A 17,398-nucleotide genomic window follows, 5' to 3' on the forward strand; every position below is an offset into this window, starting at 1 on the left:
GGGGATGTAACTGAGTGCTGAAGCACTGGTCTTACATGTGTGACCCTAGGTTTGATCCCCACTATCACAAAAAGTTTTTGAGCATTTACATGCCAAAAGGGGAATTCATTCAATAAATACATCAGGAATTTAAGGTATTTTTTTTTCCACTAGAAATCACCACTAATACAAGATATGAAATGCTATACTTAGCTAAGTCACTACATGCTCCTAGAAGTGACACATGAAATAGGCCCTAAACAGTGGATAAACATAGCTGGGAGCAAAAATTAGGAGGCCAGGAAAATGAAGCTAAAGCGGCCTAAGGGGAACCCAGAAGTCTTAATGGGACAGGTTAAGGGAAATGGCCATTAAGACTGAAATGGACAAAACCTGTAAGTTATAAAGTTCCCACGAATGATAACATGAGACTTCCTTAGGCCAGAAAAGGAAAATCAAGTGATTTTACAAGTCAAATCACTAGACTTACTACTAGGGGGAAAGGCACATCGACAAAAATGAAGTTTTTGTACAGCAAAAAACCATAAAGAAGTCTGGGGACGCACCTCAGTGGCAGAGCACTTGCCTACCACGTGCAAGGCCCTGGGTCAGATCCCCAGCACTTCAGGGGAGATTTCCTAAGACCAAAAATACTGCAAATACCAATTGATTACAATTTAAAACTGTGGCTCATGAAGTGTTCTGTTTGTTCTCTATTCAGGGTGTTTGTTTTGACCAAGGCCTTTGCCCTGAGCTATAACTCCCTTCCCTTATTTTTTGAGACAGGGTCTCACTAAATTGCTCAAACTGAGCTCAAACTTTGCAACCTTCTGCTTCAGCCTCCAAGAGTGCCAGGATTACACACATGCACCACCACAACCAGGTTTCTCTTCAGTTTCTAATACCTATTTTTCACTCTCAGCATTTATTTCCTTGACAATTTTAGTTGTCCTCTCCTGTTCCTACCCTGTATCTCTCTATACATGTAACTCTTCAGAGCAGCCAAACTCCTCAGTATTATCGACTTGCCACATACACTGTTATCTCATTTATGAATCTCTTTAAAGTACTTTAGAATCTTGCAAACAGTTGAACCTTGAATTATATAGCCCTGTTGATCATACCAATATTCAAGTAAAATGGGGAAGAAGCACACTTACCAACTCCTCAACATAATCTCAGCTGCTTTAAAGAATAACACAAACCACAGAAACTCCCACAGGATGTGGCACTTTTATTTTAATGTGATCTCTGTACATCAGGAATATGAGAGGATACCTTTTACAAATGGAACTGATTTTTACGAGAAGAAACATGACAAAACCAAACCCGTATCTGATGTGATTCCGTGAGTTTATGCTTCAAATCCAGCCAGGAAGTTTGTGACAATCTCTTTCAGTTTTGCATCTGACTGTTCGGAGATCTTCCCATCAGCCCTATTTGGAAAGAGCAGATCATCAATTCTAACCTAGAAAAAAATTAAGTGACTAGCCTCACAGAATTTAAAAAGATTAAAACTTTACATCTTAAAATTTAGCTGTTTATAAAAGAGGACATCAACTGCATTCATACCTGATGTTGCCCAACAGAGCCTGGTGCTGGCTGACAACATGGGACAAGAAAGCTTGCTCAAACTTCGTGATCTTGCTAGGCTCCAGCTTATCAAGATAGCCCCTTACACCCGCATAGATAACAGCCACTTGTTCCTCAATAGCCATAGGAGCTGAAAAGGAACAAAAGAACATAAAATGAGTTGCTCAAACCAAGGAATGCCTTGGTTCCAAAGTCAGAAAGTCTTGCTTCCAATTACTGACATGTCCTTATGTATCGCCTACTCTCCCATTTTCAGCCAAGTCATAACTCCACCTAATAGTGCTTCCTAACCAAGGAATCACCTTGGGAATAACCCAGAAGCACTGCTTATAATCTGCCAGTGTTTACAGTGTTTTGACTCAAACCACTGGCAAAATAAAACCACATCAACATTTTTATAAATCTGCCAGTTCTACAGTCATACAGCCAGTGGAGTACGGGAACCTACTAGGACTTATTTCCTAGAAAGACATTAAAATACTTAGTAAGTTTTTCTAATTATTAACACTATAGCATTTACGTTCAAATGGTAATAAGGTCTGGACTTAAGTAAAATAAAGGTAAGAGACTTTGATAAAAGGTAAGAGCCTGCAAAATGTGATGTAGCTCTGTAGGCCCGGCAAGAATGAACATACAATAGGAACCTGACCAGATGAAGGAAAAGAACTCACAATACTGTCCCTGCTTTAGCAACTCAGTCAAACGCACACCACGACTCAGAAGTTGCTGAGTAGCAGCATCGAGATCAGAACCAAACTGGGCAAAAGCAGCCACCTCACGATACTGAGCCAACTCCAGCTTCATGGTACCTGCCACCTGAAATACATAAGTTATTGGTACCGTATCTCAATGACACAGCTCTATAAAGTTGATAATAAGATTTTAATCTAGTAATATCCCATGTTTTAGTTTAGATCTAAAATGTTCCCCAGAGCCTCACGTGTTTAGAAGGTGACTGATCTATAGCTGACTTGCTGTTGGGGAAGAGGGGCTGGTGTAGGGCTCGTGTGGGGCAGGTCACTGGGGTGTGATCTGGAAGCAAGGGTATTATTTCCCTCCCAGGCTCAGCTCCTTTCTCTGCCTCCTGGCTGTCATTGCTGAACACCTTTTACTCTGCCATCCTATTCCTGCCTTGCAGCAGCCAACCATGGACCAAAAAAAAACCTCCCCGAAGTTGTGACTGTCAGGTATTCTGTCTGCTATTCAGCAATAGCAAAGTGACTAAGACACCCATCCTACCAAACATGTGAAATTACCTGCTTCATAGCCCTGGTTTGGGCAGCAGATCCGACACGGGAAACAGACAAACCAACATTAATGGCAGGGCGGATACCTTTGTAGAACAATTCTGTTTCCAAGAAGATCTACAATGCAAGAATACACAGGAAGGGATCTCAAATTTAAGTGACCATGTCAAAATTAAAACTCAAAACTTGAGGATGAATGCGAGTATCCTCCCATAATATTGCATCCCTATAATCCCATACTGACAGACTGAGGCAGGAGGATGAGTGCAAGGCCAGCCTGTGCTACACAGTGAGACCCTATCTCAAAAAACCTTACTCCTTTAAAACAAAGAAACCCAACACAACAAAAGAGTTCTTTAAATCTCTCCCAATCCAAATTAGCCTACATACTCTGATAAAATTAGGAGATGCGCTTATGATAAGGAAAAAAATAGTAACATACTTGTATTGAAATAAATCTGGGAAATGCTTCAAAATTACCTAGGAGCAGAAAACAATAGCGAGTATAAATGAAATAAGAATGAAGCACACTATTACCATGAAACGATAATTGGGTGACAAATATATAAGGTTGCATTACATGTTTTGAAATAGGGGCTACGTAGCCCAGGCTGGCCTTGAACTTGTGGTGATTCTCCTGCCTCATCCCCTTGAGTGCTGGGATTATAGGCATGTGTCACCACCCTCAGCTTTGTAAGATTACTTTATCCTACCTCACTTCTGTATATATTTGAAATCTTCCATAATAAAAAGTGAACGAAATACCTGCCCATCAGTGATGGAAATGACATTCGTTGGAATGTAAGCAGACACATCACCAGCTTGTGTCTCTATGACTGGTAAAGCAGTCAAGGAGCCACCACCGAAAGCATCATTCATTTTGGCTGCTCTCTCCAGCAGCCTGGAGTGCAGGTAGAACACATCACCAGGATAGGCCTCACGACCAGGGGGCCGGCGGAGCAACAGCGACATCTGGCGGTAAGCAACGGCCTAAGATAAAGAAGAGAGCTGTGAGGTTCACCAACTAAAAAGCAGCTGTATTTGTCAACTTCCACTCTGTTGCAAACACAGATTATTAAAAAAATGTTTTCTTTGACCTGTTTGGATAAGTCATCATAGATGATCAAAGCATGTTTTCCATTATCTCTAAAATACTCTCCCATAGAACAGCCAGAGTAAGGAGCCAGGTACTGAAGTGGGGCAGCATCAGAAGCAGTAGCTGATACCACAATGGTATACTTCATGGCATCTGAGGAGAAAAAAGTTTTACATCTTACAAGTGTATCTGTACTGTGATTTACAATTACAGGCCACTACCATAAAGTATTACCTAAGAGATAAAAAGATTTGCTTTTAAGAATTAACACAGCCGGTGTGGTGGCGCCTCAGAAGGCTGAGGCAGGAGGACCATTGCAAGTTCGAGACCAGCCTAGGTTACAAAGTGAGCTCAAGGCCAGCCTGAAATGTGTAACAAGACCCTGTCTCAAAAGAGAAAATCAACAACAACCAAGAAAAAAAAAAAACTAACATTAATCTTGTTGGGCATGGTGGCACACACCTATTATCCTAGCACTTGGGAGGCTGAGACAGGAGGATTGGGGTGCAAGTTCAAGACCAGCCTGAGCTACAAAATGAGCTCAAAGCCAGCCTGAACTGCACAGAGAGGCCCTGTCTCCAAAAAAAATAAACAAAAACTGAAAAAAATTAACCCAGTCAGTCACATATGGTGGCACTCACCTTTAATTTCAGCATTTCAGGAGATTGAGGCACGAAGTTTTAAAAGTTAGAGCCCCACCTGGGAAACTAAGCAAAAAAGTACTCGGGTATTAACTCAGTGCCAAGGCCATGGGTTTAATCCACAGTACCAAAAAACAACCACAAACAGGAAAAACCTTTTTGGTTTTTTGAGACAGGATCTCAGCTATGTAGCTGAAGCTGGCCTTGAACACATGATCCTCCTGCCTCAGTCACCTGAGTACTGGGACTATAGTATACACTACCACATCAAAATAAAACCTTAAAATTTACTAGTGTTTTACGTTCTCATTTTTTTTTACTTGCTTATTTACATTAGGAAAGTTCAGTTTATCATAGAGCAATTAAAATCAGCCTTCACTAAGTAAAAGCTGCTCAAAGAACTGCAACAGCTTAAGATAACAGCAATGAGACTAAGTTTTTTAATACCTGCATCTGTAAGTCTCTTCACCAACTGGGCAACAGTGGATCTCTTCTGACCAATAGCAACATAGATACAGTATAGTTTCTTCTTTTCATCAGACCCATCATTGAAACGTTTCTGGTTAATGATTGTGTCAATAGCAATCGATGTTTTCCTTTAAGGAGAGAACGTAAACATAACTGTTACTAAATGTTTCAAATGATTTCTCAAGTATAAAATTTACTAGTACTAATCACACTACATTCTACTGTGCCTGCAATAGCCAAAGGATTAGCCATTCCAATATAGAAAAGTAATCTTTGCAGAAGTAATTGTACTTAGAAGTTATATTTTTGAGTCTTTACCCAGTTTGTCTGTCACCAATAATCAGCTCACGCTGACCACGCCCAATAGGCACTAAGCTATCCACAGCCTTAATGCCAGTCTGCATTGGCTCCCGCACAGAGATTCGAGGAATGATGCCAGGGGCTTTCAGGCCCACTCGCCTACGGGTCTTGGAACCAATTGGACCCTATAAAAAATAATAATATTTTAGAAATCAAGAGTAATCTTTAGAATATTCAATTTTGATGTTTGTTGAAAGCTGCAATATCTAATAAACATTAAAACCCACCTTTCCATCAATGGCATTACCAAGAGCATCTACCACACGGCCCAAGAGCTCCTCACCCACTGGAACATCCACAATAGCTCCTGTCCTCTTAACAATATCTCCTTCTTTAATTAGCTTATCATTCCCAAACACGACAACACCGACATTGTCCGGTTCCAAGTTCAGAGACATACCCTGCACAAAAGACACAAATGAACACCATCTTTATATACCACTACCACATGACATGCAAATAGCCAAGGAAAAAGTAGCATCTTCATTTTTATCTGGTTTACTTCTATGTATTTTTCCAATTAACAACCAACCTTCTTTGGTTACGATTTTTCAAGTAGCAACATGTTCCTTTGAATAATCTTAGGACAGCACCTATGGTAAGCCTAATGTGCACATTATCTCATCTTAAAAAAAGAAAGAAATTAGAAAAGTTGAGCTTTTCTTCAATGCATTTCCTTCAGTTATACTTTTTGAAGCAAATGATCAATATGAATTAATGTGATCAGAATAAAATGGAAATTTTATGATAAACCTGATTTCTATCTTTTATTCATAACAAGTTCCATAAGTTAAAAAAACCAGAACCTGTACTCAGGTTCATAAAAATAATTAAAAGCTATCCAATTATAGCAAACCAAGAACAAATTTTTAGTGGGGCAGGGTGGTGCACACCTGTGATCCCAGCTCTCTGGGAAGCTGATAAAAAAGAAAACTGCCGAATTTGAGCCCAGCCTAGGCTTAGAAAGACCCTGTCTCACAACAAAAATAAAAAGGGAAGGGGAATGTAGCTCAATATGAAGGTCCTGGGTTCAATCCCTAATACTGTGGGGTGAAAAATACATTTTTATAATGTAACAGGGCAAAGTTATATCTGATCATTACAACTGTATTTCAAATTGGTCAAGACAAAGTCTCTAAATCCTTTCTGAAGTACCAGTGTTACTCTAGAAAGTCTGCTGAGTAAGAGAAGATCTTGGGCAGTGCTTACAACAAATACAGAATAACACTGCAGGTACAGAAACTTTCTCTTAGTTCAGTGTGATGACATACACCTGAAATCCCAGCACTCACAGGGAAGAAGCAACAGGATTGCTACAAGTTTGAGGCTAGCCTGGGTGAAATAGTGAGCTCAAAACCAATCTAAACTACACATATAGCTGGGTGTGGTGGCTCATGCCTGTAATCCCAGTGCTCAGAAGGCTGAGGCAGGAGAATCGCTGCAAGTTCGAGGCCAGCCTGGGCTAAAAATTGAGTTCAAGACCAGCCTGAACTGCACAGTGAGCCCGTCTCAAGAAAACAAAAAAAAACTACATATATAACAAGACTCTCAAAACACAGAAACCTTTATGTTTAACACAGTATCAACTAGCCCCGTAGTTATCTAAATAGAGAACATTTAGACGTAAGTTGTAAAAAATTAGAACTCAGTTCTTCAGTTACACTAATCACAAAAAGAACATTTACATTTAAGTTTCAATCTCACCTTCCAAAACTATAAACAATGAAGGTAAGAGAGGCCATATTTTCAACCAAGGTTTTACAATTAAGGAGAACCCTATTACTAGTCTTCCACAAGTGGCTTTTTGTTTTTGGTACTGGGAATCAAACTCAGGACCTTGCACTTGCCAGGAAGGCACTTGTGCCACTGAGCCCAAGTGGCTTTTTCCATACTAGACACTAGTAAGAGGATCAACATCATCTCCCCTGAAATCCGTGCTTAGTGTATAGTCTTTCTGCACGCGGTTCACTTGGATAATCCTCTGCCTTCATCAGAGAGCACTGACTCCTACAACTAGGCTCAACCAAATACAAAGTAGACTTGTACTGTATTATTAGAATGTCTCACAGATATACCACCAACTCACCTTTCTATAATACAAAGTCACTGACTTTAAACTTCTCACCAGAAATTTGGTTGAGGTTATTAAATACTTTGGCATGAAATAATCTTAACCACTAGGACAGAACAGACTTAAACTTCTTGCAATTTGGATGATGGCATACTAAATTTCTTATTCTGGAGCCAGTGAACACAATTTATATGTAAATCAGCCTGTAAAACAGCTAGCTAAGTAAAATCTTTTAAATTTACTACCTTTACAAACAATCTGTAACAAGAGGGGAAAAAAATCATTTAGGGCAAACAGACACAAACCTGACACAACCTCTGAATTGGTAAATAAATACCTGAAGACAGATCCTAAAACAAAAGCTTTATTTTATTATGTACCTTTAAACCTGAAGAAAACTCTACCATTTCTTCTGCCTGAACATTCCTCAGTCCGTGTACCCGGGCAATACCATCACCAATACTTAAGACACGACCAGTCTCTTCAAGGTCAACAGAGGTATCAGCTCCAAGAATTCGCTCTTCAAGAATAGAGGACACCTCAGCAGTGCCTAAGAGAAGACAATTCAAAAAAAAAAAAAAAATCAACAAACAATAAAAAACCCTGGTCCTAAGACCTTTTTAAAAGCTTATTTCTCCAAAAAGCTGGGTATTTACTTCCATGAAAAGGAGAAAGTGATTGACAGGAAAAAAATGTTTTTCACAACATAAAAGTCAATCAAGCAAGAAGCTAATAAAACTAAACACCACCCTTCAATCCTGTCTCAAAAAGGCACACGCGCGCGCACACACGTGCACACACACGCACACACGTGCACACACACAAAAGCAAATGTGCCAGGTGAAGCAGTGGCAAGTTGCAAGTTTGAACTCAGTCTGGACAACTTAGTGAGATCCTGTCTCCAAAAAATATATATATATTATACGTATATAAATTTTTTTTTTAAAATAGGGCTAGGGATGTAGCTCAGTACAAAAGCCCTGGGTTTAATCTCCAGCAGAGAAACAAGAAGAACAAAAACAGTGTCTACAACATGTGTACTTTGTTTTCACCCGAGGGGAGTTATCAGAACAGAGCATGCACTGATACCAAAAGAAAATTACATAAGTGTAGTTCATTTCACTAGAAGAGAGCTTATCAAGACAAAGCTAAACGGCACATTATGTTTTAAGAACCTGAGATTTTGTAGTAAATAAAAATGAGGAAAAAAAATTAACAATGACAACAAAAAAATCTATCCACTATAGTTAGGTAACTTTTAATACATCTTCATTTAAAGTAGTAAGAGTGGCGTAGACTTAGAAATGACGACTTACCAGTCTTCTGAAGGTGAGCGTTACAGGCATGAAGATTCCTTGCAGCAATGAAAGATGATCCCAAAGCATTTTTGGACACCTAGAACAGTAACATTCTTAAAATTTTGACTTTTAAAACAGCCTTCATAAAACTGACAAGCTGGGTTGGATGTGGGAGAGTAAGCCTGTAATTCCAGCACTTGGGAGGCTAAGGTAGGAAGAATAGCAAGTTTGAGCCCAGTCTGGTCTACATTGAGTTCAAGGTCAACGCAGATTGGACAGCAAAATCCTGACTCAAAACACCAAAACTGACAAGCTTGAACAAATTCAGTTTAATTTGATCAAGTTATTGGTGAAAATATAAATTACACTTAAAGTATTAAAGAGTATTGCTCACATGGAAAAGGATTTATTTATTTATTTATTTATACTGCAGTTCCTGGCACACAATAGTGTAAAAGTATTTAACAGGCCAGGTACTGTGGTGCATGCCTGTTAAACCTAGCACTAGGGAGGCCAGTCTGGGTTATGTAGTGAGTTCAAGGCCAGCCTGGACTACATAGTGAGACCCTGTCTCAAAAAAAAAGTGTATTTTAAAAATGCAACCCAGAGCTGGGGATGTGGCTCAGTGGGAAAACTCTTGCATGCACAAAGACGGTTCAATCTCCAGCATAATCCCACACACACACACACACACAAATGCAATCCATAAACCATCCAAAATGCAACCATTAACAACTTGTAAGTATCTTTCCTTCTAAAAGCTTCCAGCTATTATTACTTTGACTTCAGACTTCAATTGAGTTGTGGTAATCCTCAACACAATTACCTTCTAAGGGGCAAATTGCTCAGGTTATTTTCCGATTTTACTTAAAAACGACAAAACACAAACTGGGAACGGTAGTACACTCCTGTAATCCCAGCACTATGGGAGGCTGAGGCATGTAAATGCCCAGGCCAGGTTAACTAGTCAATTTAGGGAGCCCCTGTCTCAGAACACACAAAAAGGGCGGATGTAGCTGAGTGAGGATTGACCCTGGGCTCAATCCCCAGTACTAAGGGGATGGGGGGGGGGGAATAAGAGTTCAATTAGCAACTAATAAGGCTGGCAAGCTGACTGTTTTTTATTGCCACGAACAAATCTGCAACCACCCTGGAACATGGACCTCTTTCCTTCAAGCTCGTTCTGATACTACCAGTGGTCACTGTCTATTCTGAAGCTACTACTCTGTAGGTAGTACATGAAATTCGTTACACTGTAAATGCTTTTTGCTAACAGAAAACCCAGATGCTACTAACTACAAGTAGAACAGGACAAAAAAAAAAAAAAAAGTGCATTCATTTCAACTTTCAGACGCATACTTTTGAATTGTCAATCACTGTCCAACAATTGCTCAAAACATCAGGTTGACAACTGAAGGGCAAATTCTTAAAGCATGTCAAGGAAGCACAAAGTAAAGCCTTCCTCCGATCAGGAGCACTGAGAAAGCGGCTCCAACGCTGTGCCGGTATCTGTCGCACAAAACGCTCCTCCGCACCAGTGCTGCGTTCCCACGCGGACTAGGACCCGGCACTAGGACCGCCCACCCAAGTATCCAAAAAGGCACCTTCCTCACTTCTTTGCTCTCAGGTGGACCTTGCGCACAGGTGAAATGCCGGGGCCTGCTGACCTTCACGCAATGTCAGGCGGCCCCGGCTGCGAGCGCAAGGCTCGCAGCGCTGCCCGACCTTCCCCGTGCTACACCCAGGCAATCAGCGGCTCTGAGCCCCGAGCCGTCCCCGGGGACCAGGGCCCAAGCCTTGACCTTCACCCGAGTCCCCTCCTCCGGCAGCTCTCAGGCCAAGACCGGGATCCTCCAGAGGCCCGTCTCCAGGCAACGTCGAGGCCACGACCTCCGCGGCACCACTCCGCGCCATTCTGCACCGGCAAAGGGGCCCCTGAGCCCCGCCGGCCCGGCAGAGCCGCCACGGAGCAAGATGGCGGCCCCCGCCACGGCCCCGCGCCTCCCTGCGGAGATCCCGAGCCCGCGCACACCACCTGCTGCCAAGCCTTCCTCCTGCCCGGGGCCGGCACTTACCAGCCCGGCCCGGCGAGGGAGGGCGCGGGCCACGGCCGCGGCGACGCGCACGGACAGCATCTTCGCAGCTTCTCGCAAGGTTCCTCCGCGGCCGCAGCGTCCGGACTGACTGGGACAAAATGGCCGAGAGACAAGGACAGTCAAAGCGGCGGCCCACCTGACCCGGAAGTTCCGCCCCTCGCTGCACCGCCGGGGGCGGCTCTGCCTTTGTGCGCTTGGCAGGTCACTTTTTCTAATTAAAAAAATTTTTTTTTAAATTTAGACCTCAAAACGACTGATTAGACCGTGGCCAGCGTCGGCTCTGGCATCTGTCATATATTTATTTCTGTCTTTTTGAGCCGACCTTGTGGGTTCCCCCTCCTCCAGTGAGTAGCGGAACCTGCAAGAAGCCGGCACCAGGATCGCACCCGAGCGAGGTGAACTGGGCGTCGTCCCGTTCCGCCGCCGCTGGAGGGACCCGCAGAGGGATTAGTAGTGGCAGTGGTGTTAAACCGTGGTGCTGTAGCAGTGGCGTGGCAACGGTCATCCCCCTGGGCGGCCATCTCCGCAGCGTCGGCTAGCCAGTGTGCTAATCAGCAGGTCGCCGGCCCCACTTCATACCCTGCAGCGAGATAAGGAGGCAGACGGCTTTAGGGGCGCACGCTTGTAATTCCACCACTCGGGAGGCTGAGGCGGGAGGCTCACCGCGAGTTGGAGGCCAGCCTGGGCTCTATAGTGAGTTCAAGCACAGTTTGAAATACTTAGCGAGACCCTCTCTCAAAAACAAGACAACAACAAAATAAATGAATATCCTATGATTTAGGAGAAAGACATGTTGTGATAGCCCTTATCCATACCTACATATCAAATCCTATATTATGAAAAGCTGTATATATGGATGGTCCTTGTAAAATGAAGCCAGCGTGGTGTTGCATCCCCATAATCCCAGTAGTATGAGAGGCTAAGGCAGGAGGATCACAAGGTTGAGCCCAATCTGGGTAATTTAACAATTTAGTGAGATTCTGTCTCAAAAACAATCAAATCAATTGATCAGTAAGAAAATAAATAAATAAATAAATAAATAAGGGTCGAGAGTGTAGCTCAGTATGAAGGCCATGGTCTCCATCCCCAGTACCACACATGCACACACACTCATAGGCAAAAATATAAAAACAGATAGAAAATTATACAACCTCTCGTAGTGTTAAATACAGAATGAGGAAGCCAGGCGTGGTGGTGTGTGCCTGTATTCCCACACTCGGGAGGCTGAGGCAGGAGGATTGCTTCAAGTTTGAGGCCAGCCTGAACTATGAGTGAGACCATGTCTCAAAACAAAAACGAAAACAAATGCAACAACAAGCAGAAACACCAAAACACCAAAACGACACCCAGAATTTGGAGGCAGATTTATTTATGTCAATGAGCACTGATTGGGATCATTCCTAAAATATCAGGCCCTGCTCTCTGGTGGTTTAGGGCTTATATGGGATGAGCAAGCAGGAAGTACAGAGGCAGAATGGCTTGTCAATCTGGGATCAGTTTATACAATGTGCATCATAGTGACCAGCTATGCATCACAGTGACCAATCGTTTCTAAGACCCAGAAGCAACCGGAACTGGAACAGGAACTATTACCTGGGCAACTAAGAAACTGAAATCTGTTGGTGCGGGGAGGGCATTTTTGGTAAACAAACAAAATCAGAGCGATAAAGGGAAGGAGAACTTTAGGGAAGGCAAGAAATGAACAGAAGAATGGTTGAGCTGCAGTGACAGTCCCAATGGATGCTGCTTTAAAAGATTTTCATGCACACACACACACAAAAATTGGTGCACATTTAGGTCATTAATGGACAAGCTTAAGATTGCTGTGGCTGCTACTGCCAGCTTAGAATTTTTTTAAAATTTAAGTTTATGCAGTCAATGTGAAACAAACCCCAATGTCTCTTAACCAAAATCCAAAAGCTTTAGGTATTTTTTTTTTTTTTAAAAAAGCTGGCTGGCGTGGTGGCACACACCTGTAACCCCAGCACTCAGGAGGCTGAGGCAGGAGGATTGTTGAGAGTTCGAGGCCAGCCTGCGTGACAAAGTGAGCTCAAGGCCAGCCTGACCTGCATAGCGAGACCCTGTCTCAAAAAGACAAGAAAAAAAAAGTTGACTCAAGCATGAAATGAAACACACGTGCAAGGAAAAATAGCCTGGTTCTAGCAGCTGTCCTTCTTGTCCACAAGATTATATACCACAGAGGCAGAGAGAATAGGAAAGGAGTAACAGAAGAGAGGCTTGCCGAGCCAGCGCCCTGGATCAGTCTTGTCCAAGGTCTAAGTGACCTAGAATCAGAAAAACCACAACTCCCAGAAATCCCGGGACAGCGAAGGGCGGGACCTACGGGGTGTGGGCGTGGTCACGCCACGCGGGCGGGACGCTCGAGCGAGCGGGGCGTTTCTCCCGCCGGGCCTTGCGCGGAAGTGGCGGGAGCGGTGGCGATGGAGGCGCGCGAGGAGAAAGAGGCGCAGGTGATGGGGCGGGAGCGGGGCTTTGCGGACTCCTGGAAACCGCATCTTTGACACCCTTGCGCTACCGGTGGTTCCCGTACACGCTAAGCTTCCTGTTTTCCCTCCCCTTAACTACACATTCTTTGCCATCTTCGAATCCCCCCGAAGAGGGCGTTTAGTCACTCTGTCCGTCCCTGGCTGCGACCCAGCCGTCGTCCGAATCCTCAGAGAACACTGCGATGGGAATTTGAACCCAAAGCGACCTTTGGTTTGCTGCCTCCACATCCACATATTAAGCTTTTTTTTTCCCCCGTGTTGAGCGTTAAAGGTTTTCCAAACGAGGCAGGTTTTTACCCTACACTGGTTTTGTAGCTTTATTTTTTTTTAATTTATTTTTTGTTGTTGTTTTTTTCGGTACCAGGAATCGAACTCACGACCTCGCGCTTGCGAGGCAGGCGCTGTGCCCCTGAGCTAAATCCCCAGCCCCTTGGTTTCGTAGCTTTAAAAAAAAGAATGGGTTGTTCTCTGGTAATTTTTAGTTTTGTACTGTTATCCATTGTGCTGGCCCAGTTTTTATTTCTTGTCATCAAATCACTTCCAAAAGACAGGATGTGAAGTAGGATGCCAGACTAATCAGAAAAAAAGGTATTCAGTTCACTTTTGGGCATTTCGTCATGGTTCCATCATGTCATTAACATAGCAATGAACAACATAACAATAAAAATAAGCCAGACTTATAATATTTGTCTTTCTTTTAATGGTTAGGTTGCTGAGTGGTTGAAAAAGATATTTGGAGATCAACCGATTCCACAGTATGAGGTGAACCCACGGACCACAGAGATTTTATATCACCTTGGAGAACGCAACAGGGTCCGGGACAGGGACGCCTGCCTGGTGATAGAGGATTTAAAACAGAAAGCAAATGAGTATGAATCAGAAGGTGAGATCTAGGTCTAGAGGAGTTTTTTTTGTTTTTGTTTTTGCCATACTGGATTGAAACCAGGGACATGCTACAGCTGAGTTACATCCCCAGCATTTTTTTTATTTTTTGAGACAAGGTTTTGCTAAGCTGCCCAGGCTGGCCTTCAGCTTTCCATCTTCCTGGCTTAGCCTCTAAATCTAGAATTTTGCATGAGATGATGAATAGAACTAAGCAAATTTTATAACACTAAGGTACATAACATTAGTGTGGGCTATTTACTTTGCTTCTTTATTTTACCCAGATTTATCTTCCACTGTTATCTTAGTATTAACTTTACAAATCATTAATTTCATTATACTCTTTTTTTTTTTTTAACGCAATTCTGTGTTTCCAACCGAGAGAGCATTGAGCTACATCCCAGCCTTTTTAATTTTGACAATCTTCCTCCTTTGCCCTGGCTGGCCTTGAGCTTTCATTTCTCCCACTTTATCCTAGTGGCTGGGAGTACAGATGTGTGCCATCATACACAGCTGTAGTAAATATTTTATTAGTACTCCAATAGCAAAACAGTGAACCCTAAAACATGAGACTAGCCAGGCATGGTGATGCACACCTATAATCCAGCTACTCTGGAGGCTGATGGAGCTAGAATAGTTTGCAAGTCCCTGGCCAGCCCTAGCAACTTGGTAAGACCAACTCTCAAAATAAAAAATTAAAAAGGGCTGGAGATGTAGTTTAGTGGCAGAGTGCATGCCTAGCATGTAGTAACATATGGGTTTAATCCTTGTACCACATACACAAAAAGTGCCTAAATTTAGCTTAACACACAAGATGCAGTGATTTTTCCCTTATGTTTGTTTAGTCTGTTTCTAACCCTCATGCCTTAGTCATACAAACCTTTTCTTTTACATGTGGATAACCTAGGTCCTTAAATATATTTCAAGTGTTATGCCATTGAGCCCTTGCCTATATCCTTCTATTGCATTCATTTAAAAAAATTTGGGGGGCCAGGGTTTTACCTGAGTGGTACAGCATCTGCCTGGCAAGTGTGACGTCCTGAGTTCGATTCCTGGTACCCAAAAAAAAACCTTTCTTGGCCAGACAAGGTGGCACACACCTGTAATCCCAGCACTTGGAAGGCTGAGGGAGGAGGATTGCTGTGAGTTCTAAGCCAGCATGGGCAACAGAGTGAGTTTAGGAACACCTTAACTACATAGTGAGACCCTGTCTCAAAAAACAACAACAAAAATTATTAGTGTGTTTGCAATAGGATACATTCATTGTGGTGAGTTGGTACATGCATATTATTTCCTCTTAATCTTTTTTATTTCACTGTCCCTTTTCTCCTTGCCTTCTCCCTCCGTCACTAGATCCCCTTCCCATCTGCAAAGCATCTACCCATTTCTATAATCAGGCTGGCCTTGAGTGCACTTTGTAGCCCAGTCTGGTCTCCAACTCACAACAGTTCTGCTCAGCCTCCCAAGCGCTGAGATTATAGGCATGCACCACCACACCGGGCAAAACCATGTGACTCTTAACATCTGTGTCTGACTTATTTTACTTAGCATTCGGAGTCTCAAAGTGCATCCATTTTCCTAAATGTGCCTCAAATTTATTCTTCTTTATGGCTGAGTAGAGGTCAATTGTGTATGAAAACCACACTTTATCTATTCATCTGTTGATGGACATAGGGACATACAGGCTGCTTCCAAGATTTAGCAGGATTGAGCAGCTATAAAATATATTCACTGTAGTACGACATCTTTAACTCTTGCAGAGATACCCAGAAGAGGTAGAGCTGAGTTGAATGTGATTTCTGATTTTAGGGGTTTTTTTTTGAGAAATCTCCATAATAATTTCTACATTGATTGTACTAGTTTCCCACCAGCAATGTAGAAAACCTCTACAGTGTATGTTGTTTTTTGAATTCTTGATAATAGCCTTTCTTCCTGTAATAAGATGGAATCTCAATGTTGTCTTGATGTGCATTTCTCTACTTGTCAAAGATACTTTGACTAGAAACTTTTTCTTCCTTTTTTTTTTTTTTTTTTTTTGGTTTTTCTCCGGTACCGGGAACCGAACTCACGACCTTGCGCTTGCCAAGCAGGCGCTTTTGCCGCTGAGCTAAATCCCCAGCCCCTCTTCCTTTTTTTTTTGAGGCAGTCTTGCTCTGTAATTTAGGCTGGGTTTAGACTCACAGCAGTCCTTCTGCCTCTGCTTCCCAAGTGCTGAGGTTACAGGCATGCACTGCCACAGCCATAAACATTTTTTCTTGTAGTTATTGGCCATTTGTGCTTCTCGTTATGAAAAGTATCTGTTCCCCATTTTTTGATTGAGTCTTTTGTTGAGGGAGTGTCTAATTCTTTAGACTTTTTCGTATGCTCAGGATATTAGTTCTATGTGCAAGCAGTAGCTGACAATTTTTTTTCCCATTCTGTCAGTTATCTTTTCACTCTGTTGGTTGTTTCCTTTGGTGTGCAGAAGCTTTTTAATTTGATATAATACCATTTATTGGTTCTTGGTATTATTTCTTGTTCAGAAGGTTCTTGCCTATGCCTATATTTTCAAAAGTTTTTCCATTTTATGTTCCAGGAGATTGTTTCTTTTTAATATTTAGGTCTTTAATCCATTTTGATATGGTTTCAGTACAAGGTGAAAAGTATGGTACTAGATTTATTCTTCTGCATGTAGTTAACCAGTTTTCCCAGCACCATTTATTGAAGAGGCCAATGTTTTTGTCCCCTTTGTCAAAGATCAGATGGCTCAATGTGCCTGGGATTGTTTCTACATTGTCTGTTGTGTTCCATTGATCTGTATGTCTATTTTTGTGCCAGCACTATGCAATTTTTACCACTTGTAGCTTCCTAATATAGCCTGCAATGAGATTGTGATGCCTCCTGCTTTGCTCTTGGTGCTGGGAAGTTGGGTATCTACATGTACAAGACTGAATTTGGACTAGGTATGGTAGCACACACCTGCAATCCCAGCTCTTTGGGAGGCTGAGGCAGGAGAATTTCAAGTTCAAGTCCAGCCTGCTGGGCATCTTACCAAAACCCTGTGTCAAGGGACTGGGGATTTAGTTCAGTGGCACAGCATCTACCTGACAAGCACAAGGTCATGAGTTCGATTCCCGGTACCGGAAAAAAACTAAAAGCAAAAAAAAAAAAAAAACCAACA

At 42.4% G+C, this 17,398-nt stretch overlaps 2 protein-coding genes across 2 annotated transcripts in view; one reads left to right on the plus strand and one right to left on the minus strand.

Moving 5' to 3' along the window:
• Positions 1-1,193: 1,193 nt before the first annotated feature.
• Positions 1,194-11,082, minus strand: Atp5a1 (ATP synthase, H+ transporting, mitochondrial F1 complex, alpha subunit 1, cardiac muscle). The gene is made up of 12 exons (XM_005372864.2): positions 10,829-11,082; positions 8,772-8,850; positions 7,836-8,005; positions 5,612-5,785; positions 5,343-5,509; positions 5,004-5,152; positions 3,917-4,068; positions 3,585-3,809; positions 2,829-2,936; positions 2,244-2,388; positions 1,552-1,702; positions 1,194-1,415 (listed from the first exon to the last, which is right to left on the minus strand). Exons 1-12 carry the CDS (start codon positions 10,886-10,888, stop codon positions 1,334-1,336), a joined length of 1,662 nt encoding a protein of 553 aa, XP_005372921.1. The 5' UTR covers positions 10,889-11,082; the 3' UTR covers positions 1,194-1,333.
• Positions 11,083-13,248: 2,166 nt separating this feature from the next.
• The window catches only part of Haus1 (HAUS augmin-like complex, subunit 1), a 14,696-nt gene continuing 10,546 nt past the window's right edge, over positions 13,249-17,398 (plus strand). The window contains exons 1-2 of the mRNA XM_005372866.2: positions 13,249-13,320; positions 14,065-14,239. Coding sequence (XP_005372923.1) covers positions 13,291-13,320; positions 14,065-14,239 — 205 coding nt within the window. The 5' untranslated portion in view covers positions 13,249-13,290. The remainder of the gene's footprint in view (positions 13,321-14,064; positions 14,240-17,398) is intronic.

The sequence above is a fragment of the Chinchilla lanigera genome, unplaced genomic scaffold (genome assembly GCF_000276665.1).
Source record: "Chinchilla lanigera isolate Chin_1 unplaced genomic scaffold, ChiLan1.0 scaffold00001, whole genome shotgun sequence".
NCBI classification, from domain to species: Eukaryota; Metazoa; Chordata; class Mammalia; order Rodentia; family Chinchillidae; genus Chinchilla; species Chinchilla lanigera.

What these genes read in the sequence shown, in the direction of transcription:
- Atp5a1 (XM_005372864.2), bottom strand. Translation starts at nt 10,888, where the DNA reads ATGCTGTCCGTGCGCGTCGCCGCGGCCGTGGCCCGCGCCCTCCCTCGC. An exon ending in AGTTTTCTTCAGGTTTAAAG is followed by an intron (nt 5,786 to 7,835) that starts GTACATAATAAA and finishes TCTTTTGTGCAG; the next exon opens with GGTATGTCTCTGAACTTGGA. An exon ending in GCTCTGTTGGGCAACATCAG is followed by an intron (nt 1,416 to 1,551) that starts GTATGAATGCAG and finishes CTTTCCAAATAG; the next exon opens with GGCTGATGGGAAGATCTCCG.